The sequence below is a fragment of the Callorhinus ursinus genome, unplaced genomic scaffold, assembly GCF_003265705.2.
Source record: "Callorhinus ursinus isolate GAN/ISIS: 27379988/994484 unplaced genomic scaffold, GSC_fseal_2.0 scaffold17, whole genome shotgun sequence".
Lineage (NCBI taxonomy): Eukaryota > Metazoa > Chordata > Mammalia > Carnivora > Otariidae > Callorhinus > Callorhinus ursinus.
The window spans coordinates 21,549,793-21,573,407 of record NW_027397079.1 but is presented as its reverse complement, the minus strand read 5'-3'; the positions used below and the strand labels follow the sequence as shown (position 1 = coordinate 21,573,407).

General features: G+C 34.9%; 1 protein-coding gene across 4 annotated transcripts in view; it reads left to right on the top strand.

The window, feature by feature from the left end:
- The window catches only part of MICU3 (mitochondrial calcium uptake family member 3), a 104,830-nt gene extending 81,881 nt beyond the window's left edge, over positions 1 to 22,949 (top strand). For all 4 annotated transcript variants that reach the window (XM_073902370.1, XM_025886310.2, XM_073902369.1 and 1 more), the window contains 6 exons: positions 3,186 to 3,286; positions 3,751 to 3,922; positions 15,165 to 15,273; positions 17,039 to 17,196; positions 18,267 to 18,335; positions 19,958 to 22,949. In XM_073902370.1, the coding sequence (XP_073758471.1) occupies positions 3,186 to 3,286; positions 3,751 to 3,922; positions 15,165 to 15,273; positions 17,039 to 17,196; positions 18,267 to 18,335 (609 nt within the window). In that variant the 3' untranslated portion in view covers positions 19,958 to 22,949. The remainder of the gene's footprint in view (positions 1 to 3,185; positions 3,287 to 3,750; positions 3,923 to 15,164; positions 15,274 to 17,038; positions 17,197 to 18,266; positions 18,336 to 19,957) is intronic.
- The last annotated feature ends 666 nt before the right edge of the window (positions 22,950 to 23,615 follow it).

Sequence of the window (23,615 nt, the reverse complement as noted above, 5' to 3'; positions counted from 1 at the left end):
ACTCCCCTGTGATTTAAGTTATATAACACTGTTAAGATACTAAGGACACTGGTATGGTTTTCAATGACTCCCAACAGTGCTCTGTTTCATTGAATGGGGGGAGAAAAGTTTTCACCATTTCCATTTTCTAATTTTTTTTCTCTAATGTCAAACTGTTACTTATGCCTCTGTGGGTCTGGATTATCTGGATAAGTGCAACCTAAGTCTAATAAGATTTTGATGATGAAAGACTGTAAACGAAGATCTGCTCTGCTCAGTGGGCATGAGAAAAGCTGGAAGAATGAGGTCATTATTGAAAACCTGTATGAAACAAAGCCACCTCATTTCACTGTTTTAGGTTTTGAGGTAAAGGACATCACAGCACTAAAGGAAAACATTTCATAATTATGTTAGCTGAGTTCACTAACTTTGGGTGTTCCTGTGACCTCTCCTTTGAAGGCATTTTTTTTTCAGATCTATATAACATATGTGTAGTTTCAGTTAACAAAAAAGTAAGAGTGTGCCATGTAAAACATTTTTTTTGCATTAAGCTTCAACATTATTATCTTTTCTGTCTTGTCCTTTTTCAACTTCTTGAAATATATTGATTTGGCAAAAATAAATAATATTTGTTGAGCATTTACAATATGCCAGTTATAGTGCTAAATGATTTACATGTGTTACCTGATCCTCACAACAACACTTTAAGGTAGGTACTGTTGTTATTACTGAGGGTAGTAATATCCTCAGAGAGATTAACGTCACTGAGGTCACTTAACTAATAAGGAAAAAAGTCAGAATTCAAAGCCAGAAATCTGAGTCTTGGGCTCGTCATCTTACGTGCTCACCACCCCACTGCTTATTTGTGAAGTCAGTGACTTGTCTAAGACACCATGGCCCCTCTTCTGATCAACTTTATCTCCCCACCACGTTCCAGTCCTCTAGCTTCTAGATGGATACCCCAGTTCCTAATGTTGCCTGCCGATTCGATAGAGCCTCCACTGCTGTGCTCCATTTAGGCCTGCCTTCTCAAATATTTTCTCCCCCAATTTACTGAGGCTATTCCATGGGTAATAATGGGTTAGACTTGATCATACACAATCACAACGGAATGTTTACAATTAACACGAGATATTTCCTTTTTTCCCCAAAGGTCTTAATGCTATATGCCAAAGCATCTTGTGACTGCCAATAATAACATTTGTACGCTTCATTTACACTCAGAGTCTAATTTTATCTTCAAAATCATTATTGTAGATAGGTTTATGCCTATTTTACAGATAAGGAAGCTAAAGGTCAAAAAACTCTGTGAATTCAGGTCTGCTTTTAAATCCTCTCCTTACAGCAGTCAGCCTCTGCAACATAAAGCTACTGGTGAAAGTAATAGTGCCTTTTGAGCACTACTCAGAATTATCCTAGTCTGTTGTCACAGGTGGAGCCCTGAAAGGCTGGCACCACTCACATTCCTCAGCATCCATTATAAGCTTGTTCAGGAAGGCATAAGATAGTATGTGGCACTTGGCTTCCAGGCTGTTATTTCCTCCCTGGCAATCAGATCTTCGAAGAAGTTGGAGATACATAGGAAACTTCTAAGTTATTCCAACTCCTGAAAATACTTGGGAGTTGTCAGCAAACTTAAACTAAGTAGAGATCTTTCAAAACAATTTTAAGGAGGTTATATGCTAGATAATATATATATGTAATCCTAAGATTACTTAGGAAAACAAGCTAAACAAACCTAAGTAAGACTACACAATTTACTAAAAGAATTTCAACAATTTTAGATAATTTAAAGTAGAAGATACCCTACATGTTGGAGGTTTCAAGAGAGACCTGAGTAGTCAAAGTAGCAAAGAGACCACTTAAAAAGAGGGATTAAAAGGCACATAGGAGGGAAAAAGACCAATCACAAGATGGACTCTTTATAACGCCAAACTAGTCATTAGAAGTTAATAATATTTGGTCTAGGGAGAAGGGAAATAAAGACCCAACAAATGGTATGAAGGATAGAACAGCTGTCTTGATGAAAAATTGGGAAGAGAGCTCTAAAGAATCAAAAGATTACCAAAAGTGTGTGGACTATGAGTAAGATGAGACTTTTCGTCAGGGATCATAGGACACAACTTATCCTTCGTAGAGAAGTATATACTTTTCATTTCTTAGGTTTTCTCTGAAGCAGAATTCTGGCCAAGAAGTAACATTTCAGACATGATGTACCTTTGGATGGACATTTACAGCTATTTTTTTTAATACAGAAAATGTTAGTTATTATTTAATCTCTTATTTTTCTTACATTTCCCAGGATAATATATAGGAGAGTTAGAATCATTTGAATTTTATGATTTTTGTACCTGAGTTATAGGATAGATATGAGTTAATGGAAGTAAAGAAGAGGAAGAAGAGAAGGGATGGAAGGGGAGGGAGGAAAAAAAAAGGGAAATCTGTGTCACCACATTAAAGAAAAGAAGGACTATTTTCATAGGTCATTAAACTTTATAAGGACTAGACAAGTGATTCTAAGAATACACTTGTTGGAACTTGAAGGACAAAGTCCTCTGGAATTATTCTCTTATCCATTCAAAAATAATGTAAACTTTTCTTTAAAAAAATTATAGATTATGTAAATTCCAAAATAATAGTAGTATAGTTTCTCTTTCAAAATATGGTATCTTCTATTTAAAGTATCATAAATATGGAATACAATAGGAAAGTATCATGTTCAAAGGAAACTATTTTGTGAAGCGTAAGACCATTCTTTTGTCAGCCCCATATATTTCATATATCTGAAGAATTTACCTCTTTTGAACATCCTTTAAAAAAACTGATTTTTTTAGGTTGATTAGGAAAATCCAAACTAAATGACTTAAAGATAAAACATTTAGGTGATTACTAAAAGATTTCAACTATTTTAGATAATTTAAAACATGGGTATTCTATATGCATAATTTGAGGTTGAAAACTTCCTAAAATATAGTCATCTTTAAAATTTTGTAGGATAAAGATCAATTTCAGTCATATTTCTATTTTCAAATATTGAACTTCATTTTAACTGTAATGGCATTTATTAATACAGTCTTATGCTTTTCATTCTAATGTTAACATATTCATGTTCTTGGTATTTATATGTTGATAAAATTATTTGAGGGACATTGGGCATCCCTATTGTTTGTTTACTGCAGCTAACCTTTAAATTGTAATTTTTTAAGCGTGCTGATGACATTACAAGTTTAGTAACAGATACTACACTTCTTGTACACTTTTTTGGAAAGAAAGGAAAAGCTGAGCTCAACTTTGAAGATTTTTATAGGTGAGCTTAATTTTATATTTGTTTTGAAAAATGTTAACATGCTAAAGTCAGAAAGGTCTTTAGGAATCATCTGGTGCAGAAATACTCACCTCTTTGCTGATTTCGTCAGAGCTGAAGATACTGTCTAACAAACGAGCGCTTCCATCAATACCTGTAATACTAGTCATTATATTGATAAGTATAATGGGAAGTTACTGAATGATAAGAAACGCCTGGATATCTGGATTATTTCCTGTATATTCCTAAGAAAGTATAAGCCATAGTGATAAGCATGGATGTACTGTCCTCTGTAGTAAACACCAGGCACTTCACAATAACTCTTTTAAGTCTCATCACTACCCTGCAAGGTCTTTTTGTTGTCCCCACTTTAAAGATGAGGAAGCCAGAGCCCTGAGAGGCTAAGTATCATCTGTTGCCATCACTCTTCATTTATCTTATTCATTCTTTCTATATTTTTGTCATAGATTCATGGATAACCTACAGACAGAAGTTCTAGAAATAGAATTCCTTTCCTACTCTAATGGGATGAACACTATCAGTGAAGAAGATTTTGCTCATATTCTTTTACGATATACAAATGTGGAAAACACATCAGTGTTTTTGGAAAATGTGCGTTACAGTATACCTGAAGAAAAGGTATCTAATCTCCCATATCTATTTTATTACATATGATATTATTTTATAATTATATAGGTCTATAGAATATATTGTTTCTTAGTTCTTTTTCTCCTCTGTGGATTAATAGATATTTTGGATATATTTCATTCTTTTTTCCTCAGTGTCCTAGGTGCTCTGGCTAAATTTTTATTTTTTTTTATTATTTTTTTTTAAAGATCAATTAATGTAAAATTCTGGATAGAGATCCACATTTTTCTTAGATATGCTGAAAACCATTAAGTTTATTAGCAGTTGTTTTATTCAAATTATGAATATCGTTTTTGAAGAGAATTCTGCTGAATACATGCTTTGACTACTACATAAACATCCCCTCCTATGAAACAGTTTATAGTGACATCATTTCAGTCACACTTTGTTCTCTAATATCCTTAATAAAAGGTCATTTGAAGACAGCCATTGATGAGTGAGTGATCTTATCAGCAAGTGAAGTGAGGTTTTTCAAAGAGTTTGGATGGCATGAATGGTTAAGAACCCTGGACAACTGATTGTCTGTTTGTTTAGCAGCAAATGTGTTGTCAGCAATTCTGAGCAGTTGCATTACCTAGTGGTATTTGAATGCATCATTGCAACTAAATAGAACTGGTGTTAGAAGTACCCCTTCAAGCATGAGATGTTTTGGATATATTGCCTTCTATTTGTGTTTATAGAAGGATCAAGTTAATCTCTCCAAGAGAAACTTGCAAATAGTTTGACTTTGTTTAAAATGGATACACTGTGACAGTGCTAACAATTCGCCAGGTCCCCTAAGGAATGAGAAGAAAAGACCTGATGCATTTGGCCATTAGTTTACATAATCTCTTAGGGGACTTTTATCTGTTTTACATGATTAAACTGAATTTTTTCAATTCAGAGACACTTCCCTAAAAATAAATATTAGAAATTGTACTACTTTGTCAAGCTGCTAGGATATTATTTAGGGCCTAAATGAGTCTGCTTCTCTTTTTCTTTTATCCAATGGAAACACAGAAATCTATAACTCAAAAAGTTCAATTCCAGGGTGAAGAGTGTATGGGAACTCTTTGTACTATTTTTGCAACTTTTTTTATACCTAAAATTATTTGAAAATAAAGTTTTCTTTTAGGTTAAATTCAGTTTCTGAAAACGTCTAATTGATAGAAGTATCTTAAGCACTACACATCATTACAGCTAAAACAAAGGAAAATTTGGCAAATGAACCAACATCGATTCTCATGATTTTTGTTTGTTTTGGTATTACCTCATCAATCCTTAGAACCGACTTCCAGACATTGACGTCTTTCTTTTAGAAAAAAGGAAGCTGAGTCTCTCAGATACTTAGACACTGGCCCGAGGAATCAAACCCACGACTGTAAGCCAGTGATATTCCTCCAACACCCTATTTATATCTTTCCCTTCCTTTCACTTCTCATCCCCTCTCTCCAAAAAGAATAACAAGTACAGCTACTTGGATGGCACTTTACATATTCTAAAATACTTTTATTTCCACTCATGAATCTAGGAGATATTAGGCATCTGCTATTTATAAGACCTTATTCTAGTTACTGTAGATAAAGCGACAAGATAAGCAAAATCCTTGTCTCGTAGAAATACCTCTTAGTGGAGACAATAAACAAGTAAACAAAAAATTAATAAGTGATATATTTTCAGATAATGATAAATATTATGAAGAGAAACAAAAATCATGGGGACTGGAAAATAATCTGGACTGTCAGGGAAACATTCTCTGATCAGGTAGCTTTTGAGGAAGGACGGTGAGGCATGACCTATGCAAAGATCTGGATGAAGAACTTTCCAGGTGGAGGAAACAGCAAATACCAAGGGCTTGGAGACAGAAAAAGCTGAGACTATTTGAGAAATTGCAAAAAAAAAGGTAAAATAAGTCAATAGGAAAATAGTAGGAGATGGAGGAAAGACAGATACAGGCTAGATCTTCCAGGACCCTGTAGACCAAGATAAGGGATTTACGTTTTATTCTCATGGTGGTTCAAAGGGTGACGGGAAGCTACTGTAGTATTTAAACTTTGAAGCAGGGGTCAGCAAACTACCTACCTCCTTTTTGTAAAGAATGTTTTATTGGAACATAGTCACACTCATTCTTTGAAAGCACTGTCTGTGAATACTTCTGTGCCTTAGTGGAGTAGGTGCAACACAGACCATATTGCCTACGCAAATGAAAATATGTACCCTCTGACCTTTTATAGAAAAAGTGTGCTAACCTTGCTTTAGAACATAGGTGAATGTACATTCATCCATCAAGTATTTATGCAACAAGTATTCACTGTCTACTGTGACACCCAAATGTGATCCGACTCATGTGCCAGGTATCGGATTCATGTTTCAAAAGATCATCATGGCCTGTATATTGAGAAGAGACTTTAGTTGGCCCACCTCTGAAAGAAAGAGACAAGTTAGAATGTTGTCACAGGAGTTCAGGGAAGAGATGAGCATGGTTTGCACCAGGGGGAACGTAGAGAAAGGTGGTCAGATATTGGGTCATTTAAAGAGTAGAGTTGATCGAGCTGGCTGCTGGATTAGATTTCAATGTGAAGGAAGAAGAGGAATCAAGAATTCCTAGGCCTGAACCACATAGTGAAACAGTGGTGCCATTCACTGAGCCAAGAAAGACTACAAGTTTGGGGTTAGGAAAAAATTGATAGTTTCATTTCGGACAACTTGAGTTTGAGATTCCTATGAGGTATCTAAATGAAGAAATTACATGGGCAGTTGGATGTGCCTCTGGAATATAGGGGTGCCATCAGGACTACTTTTGGTAATCATTAGTGTATAAACTTCCAAATTATGTCTCCAGCTTAAACGTCTCCCCTGAATTTCACACTTTTACATTGTACCACCTACTCAGAATCTCCACTTGGGTATCCAGTAGACACCTCAGGCTTAATAGTTGCAAAATTAAAACTCCTGATCATCCCCCAAATTTCCATACACTGTCTTTCCTGTTGCAGTTAATGGAAACTCTGTTTTCCCTAATTGTTCTAGCCAAAATTTTGGACTCCTTCCTTTGACATTCCACATACAATCCATCAACAGATCCTCTTGACGCTGCCTCCATCAGCAAGACCACTCTTGCCACCACCACTGCTACTACCCTTGTCACCTTCTCTCTTGCCTGAATTCTTGCAGTTGCCTCCTAAATCATCTCTCTGCTTCCAACTTTGCCCCCCTACAATTTGGTCTCCGTGTGGCAATTAAGGAAATGATTGTTACCATGATTCAGATCTTACAAACTTCCCATTGTACTCAGAGAAAGAGCTTAAATCCTTACGGTGGCCTACAAGGCCCAACAAGCTTTTCCCTCATCTCCCATCCGCCCCCTGGCCCCCCCGTGCTCCAGTCACACTGACAGCTTTCCTGCTTCTCAGCACCAGGCAGTCTTCTGTCTCGGGGCTTCTGTGTGGGTTCTTTGCTCTGCCCAGAATGTTCTTGTCCTGGCTGTCTGCGTGGCGTACTACGTCGTTTCTCAGGGGGGCCTGCCCCCCAATCTAATGGATAAATAATCACCTATTTATACCAGCAGATAAGCTATTACGTAAGTAATAATCTATTACAAAAACTATAACCCTCTCCCTTGGCGTTCCCTAGTCCTCTTCCCTTATCTGTTTTTATTCCATAGCATTATCATCTTCTAACATACTATATTAGAGTATAATATAATATAGGTTTAGTTTTTATTTTTCATTATTTATCTGGATAAACAATAGAACTTGTTTTTTAATTATTTGTTGTCTGTGTCCCCTAGTAGAATGTAACGGTGGTAGTTTATCTTTTTTTATTCACTCCTATATCCCAGTACCTTGAACCCCTATTGAATGAATTGATAGCATTTAAAGAAGTAGAACTTAAAGCTTTTCTGTTTTTGTGAATTTCACCTGCAGATATATTCACTCATGTGAAACGGCAGATATACAAGGTTATTTATTAGAGTGTTGTTTGTAACAGCAAAAGATTGGAAACTGTCTAAATGTCTTTCAGTAAATCAGTAAATAAATTATGATGTATCAATAGAATGGAAAAGGTATTCCCAAAAAAAGACAAAGAAGATTCTTTATATACTACAGTAGAATGATCTCCAAGACACAAGTGAAAAAGAGCACAATTTCAAACAACGTGTACAGTATACTATCATTTGTTTAAAAAGATAGCCTATGCTAATTCTGGAAGGACCCACGTAATTAGAGACAGTGGTTCCTCCAAGGAAAGGAACTGCATGGCTAAGGAACAAGGGTGAGAGGGAGGGAGATTTTGCGTTGTACATGCTTTTGTCCCTTTCAAATTTTGAACAGATGAATACAGTGCCATATAAAATAGTTTTTAAAAATTGTAAATGCCATGGGACCAACTGAACTTACCTAGGAGAGAATGTAGGTAGAGACTGTAGAAGGGAAGAGGGCTTCTGCTAATAACTATGTAATGTAAATAGTAACAAGAAAGTAGTAAAATTCATTATTAAGCTTTGAGGAAACTGTTATTCAGCAAGATTTAAGTGACTTCAGGTCATTCATTCAGCCAGTAAACTTCCAAGTTTGAATTTTCTGCTTATTCCAAAATGCCCCATTTCCCTTAGCCTTTTAAAGTTGTTTATATTTTAAAAGTTATCTAGTTGTCATTTAGATCAGTTACCTATATAATTTGAACAATATAACTAGTAGCATACTCACTTTATGAGATGAGCATGCATTTTGCATTGAGAACAAATGTAATTTACTCTTTTTTTTTTTAAAGATTTTATTTATTTATTTGAGAGAGAATGAGAGATAGAGAGCACGAGAGAGAAGAGGGTCAGAGGGAGAAGCAGACTCCCCGCTGAGCAGGGAGCCCGATGCGGGACTCGATCCCGGGACTCCAGGATCATGACCCGAGCCGAAGGCAGTCGCTTAACCAACTGAGCCACCCAGGCGCCCCTGTAATTTACTCTTGAGGCTCTTGTAAGACCGTATTTTCTGAAGGGTTATTTTTATTTGACTGATAATGTCTTCTAATGACTAAGATGGATTTTTCAAGTTCATCTTTTTCTCATTCTAGTCTTTTGTTTCTGTTTATTTTATTGAGGTAAACATCATGTAACATAAACTGTCTTACACTGAGCAATTCACGTGGCATTTAGTATGGACACAATAGAAACACTATCTTTATTTCCAAAACATTTCGTAACACCAAAAAGAAACCCTGTTCTTAAGTATTTCTCCCCAGCCTCTAGGAACTATTGTCTGATTTCTGTTTCAATGGATTTACTTATTCTTTTTTATATCAATAAAATCACGCAATATGTGACCTTATATGTTTGGCTTCCATCATTATATTTTTGAGGTTCCTGTATGTTGTAACTTGTATCAGTACTTCATTCCTTGTTATGGCTGAATAATATTCTATTGTACATATACTGTTTATCCATTCATCTGTCCATGGATGAATATATATATATATATATATATATATATATATATATATATATTCAAGTAAGTAATAACCATCCTAGTGGGTGTGAAATGGTATCTGTATAATTACCATTAGCTTTACCTTAAATGAAATTCTTTATTTCTTCATATAGCTTTGAGTTAGAGCCTGGTTTTCTTTCTTTTCAGCTTTAATGATTCCCTTTAGTATTTCTTGTAGGACAGATCTGCTAGTAATGAGCTCCATTGGCTGCTGTTTATCTGAGAATGTCTGACTTTCTTCATTTTTGAAGGATAGTTTTACTACATATTATCTGAGAATGCCTTAATCATTTTTGAAGGATGGCTTTGCCACCTATAGAATTCTTGGTTGTCAGATTTTCTTTTAGCACTTGAACTATCCTGCTCACTTTTGGCCTCATGGTTTCTTTCTTTTTTTTTTTTTTTTTTAGTTTTATTTACTTATTTGACAGAGAGACAGTGAGAGAGGAAACACAAGCAGGGGGAGGGGGAGAGGGAGAAGCAGGGTTCCCGTGGAGCAGGGAGCCCGATGTAGGGCTCGATCCCAGGACCCTGAGATCATGACCTGAGCCGAAGGCAGACACTTAACGACTGAGCCACCCACGCGCCCCGGCCTCCTGGTTTCTGATGAAAAATCAGCTGTTAATCTTACTGAGGATTCCTTATATGTGAAGAATCACTTCTCGCCTGCTGTTTGCATGATTGTCTTTATCTTTTGACAGTTTAAGTATATGTCTTGGTATGAGTCTCTTTCAATTTATTCTGCTTAAAGTCAGTAAAGCTTCTTAAATGCATAGACTTATCTTTCATCAAATTTCAGAAGTTTTCAATCTTATTTTTAAAAAATTCTTTCTGCTCTTTTCTCTTTCTTATTCCTTCTGGACATCCCATAATGTGTATTTTGGTATGCTCCATGGTGTCTGCAGGTTCCTTAGGTTCTGTTACTTTTCTTTATTTTTTTTTTCTGCTCCTCAAACTGAATACTTTTAACTGATTCTTTATTCTGATTGCTCAAATCTATTGCTGAGCATCTACTCAACTTTACATTTCAGTTATAGTACTTTTCAGCTCCAGAATTTTTATTTGGTTCCTTTTTATAATTTCTATCTATTGATACTCTCATTTTGTTCACAGGTAGTTTTCCTGATTTTCTTTAGTTCTTTATCCATGGTTTTCCTTTAGCCCTTTGAGTGTATATGACAGTTGATTCAAAGTCTTTGTCTATTTGGTCCAATGATTAAACTTCTCAAGGATGGTTTGTTGATCTTTTTTTTCCTGTCAATGGCCATATCTTCCTAATTCTTTGTATGCATTGTAATTTTTGCTAAAACCTAAGCATTTTGAATATTATGCTTTGTTAACTCTGAAAAACCAGACTCTCCCCTGTGGTTGTCCATTTGCAAGGTAGCTTGGAAAGTCACTAAACAAATGGAAAAGACTGTATTTCTTGTCATGTGCAATCACTGAAGACTCTGTTCTGTTATCTTTGTGATTAGCCAGAGAACTGACAGAGATTTCCTTAAATGCCTAATGCCAGGAAGAAAAAAATACATATAGTACTGTCTTTGCAGTTCAGCTCTGAGCTGGAGCATTCCTTCAACACTAAGCCAGGCTACCTAAGCCTCTTCCTTTGCCTTGATCTCCTATTTCCACAAAGCCCACAGATCTGCCAGAGGTAGTTACCTAACATCCACTCAGGTCTTTTCAAAGCATGTGTCAGTTCCTGGGCCTGTTTAATTTCCCATGTATTTACAATGGCCCTTTGAGCCCCTGTTCCAATAACCATTCTCCTCAGCCTTCTCTTTGCCAGGTTTTTGGATTCTGTCTGCCACTTGTCCCATCCGTCATCCCTTGCCTCAAACAGGCACAGAGTGTGCATGTCCTTATATCTTTCGATAGTTGTCACTGTCACCATGAAAGCCAAACCAGTCCAAGACCAAGGGGGCAAATCAAAAGTCAGCCTCTGCACTAGTCCCTCAAGGAACCACCAGACAAACCAAATCCCATACCACACCATGTTAATAACAAGGCCCGTATTAGCCCTCTGGCACTAGGAAGCCACACCAGGAACATCAGCCGCTAGTCCCAAAACTGCTGCCATAGCACTAAAAGCTGAAAATGGTAGTTCAGTGAACAGAAACACCACAAGGCTCACACTGAATTTCAGCGACCCTTCTCTTTATTGCTCAGTCCCCTCCTTGCTGTAAACTTCAGATTCGATTCCGGAGTTTCAAAAAAGTTGATTCTGTCAGTCTTTCTCAGCTGATGGTTGTTTCAGTGGAGGGATTGATTCTTTAGGCCCCCTACCCTGGTCTTCTAAGAATTATTTCAGGCTTATGCACCTCCACCGAAGAAAAACAAGTGCACACATTGGGAGCACCCTCATGGCTGCAGGCGGGGCGTGGTAGCAGCCCGTACCACCAGTGTAATTACGGTAGCAGTTTGAGATCTTCCGCATTTTCTAGTTTGTCTTTGTACTGAATTATGTCTTATCAACTGTCTCAGTTGTGTTCACTTATGCCTTGCCGCACAGTTCAATCCAAGTGCTTGTTCACATCCTGAATGACATATTTCAGTAGTATATGTACATTTTTATTGTAAAATACACATAACATAAAATCTACCATTTTAACCATCTTAAAGAGTAAAATGTGGTGGTATTAATTATGTTCACAATGTTACACAACCATCACTAGTGCTGGTCCCAGAACTTTTTCATCATCTTACACAGAAATCCCATAACCCATTCCGCTTCCCCTCAGCCCACAGCAACTACTGATCCTCTTTCTGTTTCTGTGGATTTGTCTATTATGGATATTTCATGTAAGTGGAATCATACAATGTGTGAGCCTTTGTGTCTGGCTTCTTTAACTTAGCATAACTTTTTCAGAGTTTATCAATATTTTAGCAAATATCAGCACTTCATTCCCTTTTATTGCCACATAATACTTTATCATATGGATATACCACACTTCCTCTGTTTGTCAGTTGGTGAGTTGTTTCCAGTTGGACTATTTAAATAATGCTGTTATGAGCATTTGTCTGCATTTTTTCATGTGGACATATGTTCTGAATTATCAGAGAATTAGATATATACTTCAGAGTAAATAGCTGGGTCACAAAGCATCCTTAATTTTTAACATTTTAAAGAACTACCAAGCTGCTTTCCAAAGTAACTATATTAATCCATTAATAATGAATGAAGTTTCTATTTTCTCTACCTTTTCTCCACAATAACACTGTTATTGCCTGCCATTTTATTTTTAGTCCTCCTAGTGGATGTGAAGTGGGATCATTGTGGTTGAGACTTGCACTTCCCCGGTGAATAATGATGTTGAGCATCTGCTCCTGTACCTGTTGGCCATTTGTATATTTTCTTTGGAGAAATGTCTACTCAAGTCTTTTGCCCATGTTTTCAACATGTTGTCTTTATGTTATTGATTTTTAAAAAGTTCTTTATATGTTCTGGATACTAGAAGCTCATTAGATATATGGTTTGCAAATATTTTCTCCCATTCTGTGTGCTGTCTTTTTACTTTCCTTGATAGTATCCTTTAATACACAAAAATGTTTACTTTTGACAAAGTCTCATTTATCTATTTTTAATTTTGTTGCTCATACTTTGGGTGTCATATTTAAGAAACCATTACCAAGTAGGAGATAACAACATCCCTTCCACTTTGAAAATAAACAATATATCAATGTTAAAAAAAAAAAAAAGGGAAGAAACCATTGTCCAATTCCAAGGTCATGAAGTTTTCATTTCTGGTTTTTGTAAGATTTTTACAATTTTACCTATTAAGTTTAGGTATTTGATCCATTTTGGGTTAATTTTTTTATATGGAGTGAAATAAAAGTTCAATACCTTTCGTTTACATGTGGATATACAGTTGTCCAGCACCATTTGTTAAAAAGAAAGATGTTCTTTCTCCAGTAAATGACCTTGGGACTCTTACTGAAAATCAGTCTATCATAGGTATTTGGGTTTATTTCTGAACTCTCAGTTTCATGTCTTTTTGATGCTTTAAATTTTTCAGTTGTTATCATCATTTTGTTTTTGATAAAATGTAAGTTACTTCTTTTCACTCCCCTTCTAACAATTAGGACACATTTCATCCAAATCCAAATGTTCCATTAACAAAAGTGATTCTGGTGGTGAGGGTGGGGAGGAGGAAGAAATGACCATCCTCCCTCTCCCTGACACTGTCTTTCCCTCACTGCTGTTAAGAATGGATTGCTTTAAATTATCTCCATCAAGATGAATGCCCTATTTTTCAATTTACAGTTCCATATTTCCAAACATAAAGAGTTTAATCTACATAGAAGAATTACTGTATGGTTTTGAATTTGACTTGTCTTTTCCAAACAGAACACTGTTTTGAAAAATCTAAAGATTCCGGTGGTGAACATTCTATTCTGTCATTCCTTGATTTGCTTTTTAATCTTATCTTCCGTAAAAGTATTGACATTTTTGTTTATACTTTGCTTAAAAATTGCTGTGGCAGCTGGTTGCAGCATAAACTGATACAGAACCAGAACAGTGACCAGTTTCCCTAGCAACAAGCTCTCCACATCAAGACAAACCCCTTTTGGCTCAGTCCCCCTAATTGATTCAAACAGCCCTCCCTGGAAAACATGGCAGGTGGGATTGGGTCACAAAGCAGAATCCAGGGTTGGAGTGTCCATAAATGAATATTAGAAAAGAGAGAAAATTGTGAAGAAAAAAGACAGTGAGAATTCTCCTTGTAAGTAAAAAGGCATTGCAAGTGAAGTGGAAATAATGTATACCAAAAATTAGTATTATTATTATGATAATAAACTGGTAATGAATATTATTTTGATAATCATTTAATCCGTAGTTGGCTTATATTAGACTCTTCTGGTTCTTTCCCTGGCTTTCCAATGCTGCCTTGTTAGTTTCCCTTTCCTTTTACTTCTACCTTAAAGTGCGAAATTGTTAAGCCCCAGCTCTTAGCCCTCTGCTCTTTTTCTGTTTACTTTCTCAATTATGTCAGTTTTGCTGAGAACACAATAATTAAATGTAGCTCTTCATGTCCAAATTGGTATTATCTAAGATACATTGTGCTTATTTTAAATAATGTTCCTGTTTAATTGAACTAGTAGCAGTAGCAATAATTGCAATTTATGTAAATGACATTCTAGAAGCCTTTCCATGGTCCCTCACCAAGGCCCGGTGTTGGGCCCAGAACTATAAGTGTACACTCATTGTACTTCCTCCTGCTATCCTGGCAGTATTATCACGACAGAAATAAGTAAAAGTACACTGCTTTTGGCTTACTCAGCATGTTGATTTTTGCATTGTCATTATTACAGATGTTGATGACCTACCTAATGCTAAGTTACATTTAAGGAATACATGTACGGGAGAAACTGGTGTTTTAGGGGTTGTCTTCCTCTTACTTTTTTTTCTTTTTCTTAATCATAGTTACTTTCAGGGTTTAAAAAATTTAGGCCTGAAATACAGAGTTACCACAATTGTAACTTTTTTATTCATTTTTGTTGAATTATTTTTTGAAACACTGTGCTGATATGACAGTGTTCTAAAAATATTTTCACCTAGCATTGCTAATGGTAGCAACCGCATGCAGTGGAAATTGAGTGAATTTTACATTTAATTTGGAGAAAGGAGGCTTCAGAATGTGCCCTGGAAATGTTTACTTACAAGGTACATTGCAGATGCTTAATCTATTTATTTCTAGTAAGTATGGATATTTATTGTAATAAATTTGGCAAAACTAAATATATTTACATATATTCTCTTAATATAGGGCATCACATTTGACGAATTCAGGTCATTTTTCCAGTTTTTGAACAACTTGGAAGACTTTGCAATAGCCTTGAATATGTATAATTTTGCAAGTCGTTCTATAGGGCAAGGTAAGTAATCGTCTTTCAAAACTTAAAAGGAAAAACTAATCATATGTTGCTTCTAGGAACTTTGACAACAAATTAATGAGACATTTCATATTGGCCATCAAGTTGCTTGAAAGTGTGGTGTATGCTTCAATGGGAAATCTGTTTTCCCTAAGCAGTTAGGGAAATTTGCTAAATTTTTCCATTAAACTTATTACTGGCTTCATTTCATATTATGGGGAAGAGCTAACAATGCTTGTAAAGATCCAAAGGGGAAGAAACGTCATGGCCGCTGGTAACATGGAGGGATACCTGTCTACCTGTAGAAGAGCCAACTGGCCATGCCCAAACGTTGTCACAGGATGATATTTATATTTCCGATTTTACTCTCAATCTCTGCTGACTCAGAAACCTGAATGTTGCCGCCAGAACCCCCTCTGCTGTGGACTTACATTAATGGAGTTTTATGAATAATATATAAAATCGAATGTTGATTTTGCATTAATTTACAAAGAAATACAGCTGTCACAGAATTCAGAATGCTGTCATCCTCAGGACCAGCTCATTCTTGCCCTGTAGACAAACAAGTCCAGTCGTTTTCCTAGGATTCTGCGGCTGTGACCACTTTCCCTTCCTCATGGGTCATATCCTTTTTTAATATTCTTGCCACATGAGGACTTTCTATTTATGTCTTTGAAGTAATTTTACCTGTGTCTGCCATAACCTAGTAAGTGCTAATTCCCAGGTTTAAATCTCAGAGGACAGTCTTGTTATTCCCAAGTTCTGGGGAGAAGCCAAACTATGGGCCTTAAGTGCTAATAAATTCTCTCTCTCCCAAAAACATAGATATTGAATCCCTCACTTAGCTGCATTCATGTATTCACTGAGTTAGAGAAACCTGAAAATTATTCATATTTCACCCTTTGTCTGGTGCAGATGTTCAAATAAGGCATCCTCTCAACTCAACCTACCTTAAGTGTTTTCAAACAAAAACTTTGGGAACCCTGCCTTCACAAACTAGCATTTACTGCCATGATAAACCCACTAGTCAACCTTGAGAAGAAAAACAAGTCAGTATCTGCTTACCTGGTTCAGAATGGAAAGTTACTCTTTTACTTTATGTAACTAGGAATGAAGGAAATCAAAAGTGTGTTCTTGCAGGTGCTAGGAATAAATACATCTCTCTTTTCCTCTCTGATGTTTCCTAGACAACTCACAGAATGATCTTTCTAAGACATAGACCTCTTCTGCAACATGCCTGCTATGGAAACTCTTCAGTTCCACAAGCTGACCCCATCCATCTCTCAGGGCTCAGCTCACATACAAATCACAGCCTTTCTTAATCACTGCTCTTCTCTCTCCTTTCCCTACGACTCCACACTACAGACAGAAGTAATCACTCATGTCCAAGTTCTCATACACTTTGAATTTTGTGTGGTCCTGTGTTAGGTTATTTGGGCAGGTGTCTCATCGCCCATCTGAACCGTAAGTTTCTTGGTAACTTATTCATCTTAATTTCTAAAGTGTCTGTCACTGGTAGTAGGTGCTCATTAAACATCCACTGAATATGAATACATTATTAACCTAAGATACAGCTACTTCTTGGTCCTTTTAATTCAAACCACAAACATTTTCTGTTCCCTGAAAGATAGCATGATTAAAGAAGAGTCATGTGTTACCTAAGGTCATGACCCATGTTTAGAAAAACTTCTTTTATAACCTTTCTAGCAATTAACAGATTATAAAAATAATGTTAACCGTTTACTTCTTTTCTGTAACATTTATCTAGATGAGTTCAAGCGTGCCGTTTATGTAGCTACTGGCCTCAAACTTTCACCACATTTAGTGAACACAGTCTTCAAGATTTTTGACGTTGACAAAGATGATCAATTAAGTTATAAAGAATTTATTGGAATTATGAAAGACAGACTCCATAGAGGATTCCAGGTAAACCAATAAACTTGAAGCCTATTGATACCCTTTTTAAAAATTGAAGAAGGAAAAAACCCCGTCTAAGTTTCAAAAACAATTTATATAAATTTTTAAGGATATAAATGTGAAATGTTATATTTGAGAAGAAAAAACATAAGGTCATACTTATTTTCCAAAACACTTTAAGGTGATAAAAGTTAATGCTTTTTAAAAATATAAATCAGTTTGAATTTCAGTGACTTATTTTCATATTCAATTAATTTAATGTCTCCATCTCGGTTTGTGGGGAGAACTGTTGCCAAATATTTTTTGATTAATTCAGTCAGCACACAGGCAGTTCAGACTTGGTACTATACAAAGAAATAGCATGATTCTCATTTTGCACGATGCAGATTTCCAGTAAGCAATTCGAGGCTCTTAAGTCACTGCATCTTCAGTACTTTAAATGGAAAACAAGGTAAAAAAAATTTTGTCTGTTGAACTGTTTCTTATACTGCCTTATACTGAAAATTACTAATGATTTTTTCTCAGAAATATGTTTTAAATTATGAACTATAGTGTAAGTCAACAAATGTTTACACATTTAACATATTTGTGGATGTGCCACAAATGGAAAAAGAAAAAATTTTTCTTGTAACAGCTAGAATGTTCAGTCTTCTCTCTTTGGTAAGAATACCCCTAAGTATTATACATCTAAAAAGATAAAAAGTTATATATACCCCCCCAAAAAAATCAAAATTCATCTGAAACGTTTTTAGGGATTTTTAATGACTTTTTAAAAATCCAAAGCGTGTTGGTACAGATACTGTGTACTTAACTGCCACCTAGCGGTCACTTGTTAACATTGGTGACTGATGGCACGAATAACCTGAAAGGATGGATATACGTTGAAAATCACTTATTTTTCCTCAAAAATTTTAGAGTAGCAAGATCGAATTAAAATATAAACTATGCTAGAAGCCTCTGACACTATTTCTCTCTCAAATTTTATGTGTTTTTATTTTTGCTTTATGTATTTATTGCATACCTGTGTCCCCATAACATTTTATTTACATTTGCTTACTTTTTAATCCTCTGTTCTACAGGGTTATAAAACAGTGCAGAAGTATCCCACTTTCAAATCCTGTCTAAAGAAGGAACTTCATAGCAGATAAGTATGTTAGCGTCTCTGTCTAAATTTGTTCAGTAACAAAGGAAGGGTCATAATCTATTTTTCTATGATGACATTTAGGAAATCGCTGAAAGAAATAGACTTATAACTTATTTTTTTTTATTTTTAGGCCACTAATTCAATTTACAAATTATTCTTCTAATGATTTTAGACCAGTAATTTAATTTAAGAATTAGCCATTACAACAAAGCATTGGTTTGCTACTATTAAGCTGTGATCCAAAAATGAACTAGAATAAATACTCATCTGACTGGAATTCTCTTGGAATGTCTTGAAAGAAAAATTTTCTCTTAAACCTACAGTTTTGTATCTGAGCAGATACAGTATAACAACTCCAAGCAGGATTTTCATCATCTAGGACCATTAGCATCTAAGGAATATTAGTTACTGTTTTATAGGATCATGTCCAAACATCGGCTGCAATAATAGCAGGTAACTTTTTAGTTATTTTAGGTGCCTGGCCCTGTACGAGGTGTTCCACATGTAGAGTCAGAGACAGATGTCCCATTTAACACCAGGGAAAATAAAGACGTAGTGAGTAATTTACCGAAGATAACTTGCTAGTCAGTGGCCCACTAGGATTTGAGCCTCATTCTGTCTGATGGCAAAGCCATCTTATGTATTAGTTACTAAACTATCACCATAGAATACAGTAATTGAGGAAGATACAGGAGATTCATTCAGTTTGTGTCAACCCAAAGAAGTAACTCATATTTGCTGCTAATCTCCAGAATGAGAGGTTTGCTTTTCCTTTTTTCTTGTAAGAGCCTATTGTAGCTATAAAATGTTGGTTGATTGTGGGTTCTGATTAGTTAGGTCTGGACAGTGAATGCTTGCAAATATGTATATTTCTTGCTATCTCTCTTGAGCTTGAAACGTTTGTATTTGTCTATAGCAGTATTTCCCAAAGTGGTTCCATAGGATATCAATGTGTATTATTCTAAAAAACAAAAAAAGCTGCTTAGTCCAATAAGCTTGAGAAATACTATAATAAGCATGGTTCAGTAGGTTTCTTCCCCCTTAGAACTTATCAGATCTTAATATGCCACTATTTATTTGTCTCTCTAAGAGAAAACCAGGTACCCACTATTTTGCAAAGCTTTCATATCTAATGTTTTTATGGAACTCATTTGGGAAACTCATGTTGGATCTAAAATGTTTAGAGGCAAGTAGGCTTATTTATCTATCTAAGGTGGTAACTGTTGAGTGAACAAAAGAAGTCAGGTCTTTGTCTCTATTTGAAGGAGCTTTATACTCCCTATAAGAATTTAAACTAACATTAAAAAAAGTAAGACCCTATCATTTGTTCATTTAGGTAGTATTCCCAACCATGTAGTAGTACATAGACCAAGAGACAAAAACATCTCTTTTAGACCTTACAGTACCAAAGGTTAGACAAGTTACTAAACAAAATACTCAACTTTTAAGTTAAAGGAAAAGTTTTAGTGAAGTCTTTGAATCTTATATTTTCCATCGAGTGTTTTCATTATGTGCCTTACTGTTTCACATTAATACCATAATAATAGTTGATTAATGCCATCACTCTTGGTTTCATCCTAAGTAAATATTGCTTTTATATATATATATATATTTTTTTTTAATTAGGTACTTCCAAAGCAAAGTTGTAAGGATTATTATCTACACGACGATGCAAGAAGCACAAATTTCAGAGAATGGAAGCAGGTCTGAGATCAGAACATGTAGAAATGAAGGAAAAGATGAAATGCTAATTATAATTTGTCAGAATTCTTGAACATAAGACACTTAAAATGCATCTTCTCACTAACTATACATGTTATGTGTTATCAAGTTGAGCTTTTGCCTTGATTTACTGAACTCTGTACTTTTTCATTCCCTTCAGAAGTATATAGATACTTCCAATGACTATATAAGAATGTATTTAAATTTTTTATTTATTTATTAGAAATTGCCTCATTTCAAAATAATGTATGACTCCTGGAATCTAGATCCCTTAAAAATTAACAGCAACAACATATTTTCTTTGGTTTTGGACTGTGAACTTATTTTCAGAAAATGAATATTCCTTGAGATTTATTTTAGGGCCTTTAAAATTGTTGATAAACCCCCATTATTACCAGGTTTTTAATTACATTAAAATAATTTTGAAAAACAAATAGAAATTAAGTTACTGTATAATATACTGTGATGGTTTACATTGTACTTTTAACGTTTAAAAGTACTTAACATATATTGTGTGAATCATATAAAGTTTTTAAAAAGTTTTTGCTCATTTACCAAAGTCATCAGAATGTCTGTTATTCTTTTATGTATACAGTAAAGAAATGTAAAATGTAGATTTTTTTTTTCCTCAAAAAAAGTCCCATCTCGCTGGTGGAAAGAGTGTCATTATTGGCAGCCGTCGCCATCCTTGCCATTCTGGTCCTGGACACGCTTCTGCCCCTAACCACAGACGGCGTACATTCGTACCACTAGTCAGAATAGTCTCCTGAAGCTTTGTGACTTACTGCATATCATTAGTCTGCGAGTGCTATAAAACGCAAATATGAAATGGTTTAGAAGAGCGATGTATATATTTGGTAGAAGTTAATATTTTGTTTCTTGTGAAAGGACCACATGCCAGACAGCCAGTAATAATGAATAATTTAAGTGTAATTCATTATTTCAAAACAATATGACTTAAAGAGAAAAGAAAAACTTTCTAGTGAGAAACAGAATTAGACTTTCACATGGAGAAAATAATTTGATAGTACCTAATGGAAGTCTCTTCAGTTAAAAAGTGTAGTTTATAAAAGGATACTGTGCAAAAATAAAGAATGAATTTAAGTTAATATATTTATATATTATATGTGGAAGATAAGTTCATTTATCTTCTTTCCTAAGATGTATTTAATGTAAATTGTACATACTCCAGCTATTACCTTGCTTTTGCATATGAAAATAGGAAATACTGACTTTGTTTTTGTGAGTTATTAATGTGAAATTGATAGTTCTGCATCAGCCTATTTATAAAAGTAATGTTATTCCCAAGAAGATGTTACTATTATCATTGACTATGTATTTGTTAAACTTTTTGCATTCTTTATCTGGTATTATTTCTTACATTGCTATAGAAATATATGATTCGTAGATTTGAAGATTCCATATAGTATAATAATTTAATTTCACCTGCTTTGAAGGTTGATTCAATTGATTGACTAAATGAAAGTGCCAGCCCACTCATTTAACATGCACAAAGTCTATTTTACCTTACACTGGATGTTCTCAATATTAATTATTTGCTATCCAGGATAACTGAAAAAATGCAATTTACTTTTATATTTAAGTTATATTGTCTTGCCTACATGAAGAAATTGCTATTGAGAACAGTTCTTTATTTTTTTTTTTTATCCTAAGGTATTGTTTTCCTTTATATTGATTCTTAAAAAGTAGACAAGGGATGTGGTGAATTACATGGTACTAGAAATGGACAAATTTTTTAACACTTGCATAATATGTAGGAGGAATAGAAGAAGAGAACAGTTCTTTAAATAGAGATTTAAAAATGAATTAGCTCATTAAAATTCTTTATAATTCTCTCACTCTCCAAAGGCATAGTACATATGCAGTCTTTTTGCTTTTCAGTGTAAATGAATATTCTTCTATAAGGCTGCAACATAATATTAAAATGGGAATAAATAAAATATTCCGATAAATTAAATTGAGAAAGAGTAACTACAGTGATTCCCTCTGTATTATCACTGTTGAACTTCATCATCTATAAAATGGGAGGTGAAAATCTCTCACTGGATTGTTGTTTACATTGATTAAAAAAATTTTAATGCTTTGAAAATAGTAACAGACTAAATATATGTATGCTGTTACTCTCAGTTGTTTCCTTCTACAAATTATTCTGTGGAAACATGAAGCTATACGTAAATTTTAGTATCATACTCTCTACAGAAAGTCTGCATGTTAAAAGGTTTATGCTATTTCTCAGAATCATTTCCTGTTGAGAAATTCATTTAACTTAAGTCCTAGTTTATTGTTCTTATTATAAAATACAATTGTAAAGCAACCTGTTGTACATTCTTATATTATCTTAAAATGAATATACCTGCCCTTGAATAGAGAAACTTAGTACTTTGTTTATATGTGTATCTGTGGACTAATGTCTTTCTGAAAAATGTCACCTCCGAACTTTGAAAATTTTTGTTGATAACCAAACCAACATGGATCTTAGATCTTAGGCCCTCTGGTATAGCAATACATGCCAATGAGATTAATCTCATCGGGATTTTAGTGGTGTAAATAAATCACAGAGCCATAAGCTTCTCAAACTGTATAATAGGAATTCCTGTATTCTAGAGTCATAGTCAGAAAGTTTCATGTGACTGAATGGAATATCGGTTTTGTTTTACAGTACTGGTTGTTTAAATGTCTTAATTAAACCAACACTACAGCAGACCCTGTTTTACTAATGTTAGTACTTGGTAGGCATCATTTTATTAAGACAACTCCTACTGTTTTATAGCTATATATTAACATTTTACATAGTGCTTTTACTTCCATAGGCTGTAAAAATATGAATTGTATAATATTCACTAATGTTAAAATAAAAATTCTAAGTGATAAGAAAGCATTGTGGTTTTTTCTTTCAATTGGCAGCCCTTTTACTTTGTGTCCTGCAATCAGTCACATCTTACATTCTGTGAAATACTGTATGATGAAAGCCAACGCAAAGGGAATTCTCTATATCTTTATAATTATCATTAGATCACAATCAGTATTTTTGGCAGACATCTTAAGAACTGAGGAATATACCTATAATTGTGACTATAGGCACATAAATATACAATGCTGAGAGGAAATGAAAACATTATTATGGAAGTTTTCTGGGAAAGATAAATTTTATCCAGTGTTGTAAAGGAAGAGAAGGACAAGCAATTATGGGACACAGGATAGAGAAAGTAAGAAGAGAATGGAAAAGGGATCTGAATGAGGAAAGATTTTTAAACCTGGATTGAATAGAGGCACCTGGGTGGCTCAGTCGTTAAGTGTCTGCCTTCGGCTCAGGTCACGGACCCAGGGTCCTGGGATCGAGTCCCGCTTTGGGCTCCCTGCTGAGCAGGGAGCTGCCTTCTGCCTCTCCCCCTGCTTGTGTTCTCTCTCTCCCCCTCCCTCCTCTCTCTGTCAAATAAATAAATAAAAACCTTTTTAAAAATAAATAAATTGGGAATGAATAGACAGTTTTTAGAAAAATAAATTTAAAGACATGCAAGTTAAATCAATGACAATATATCCT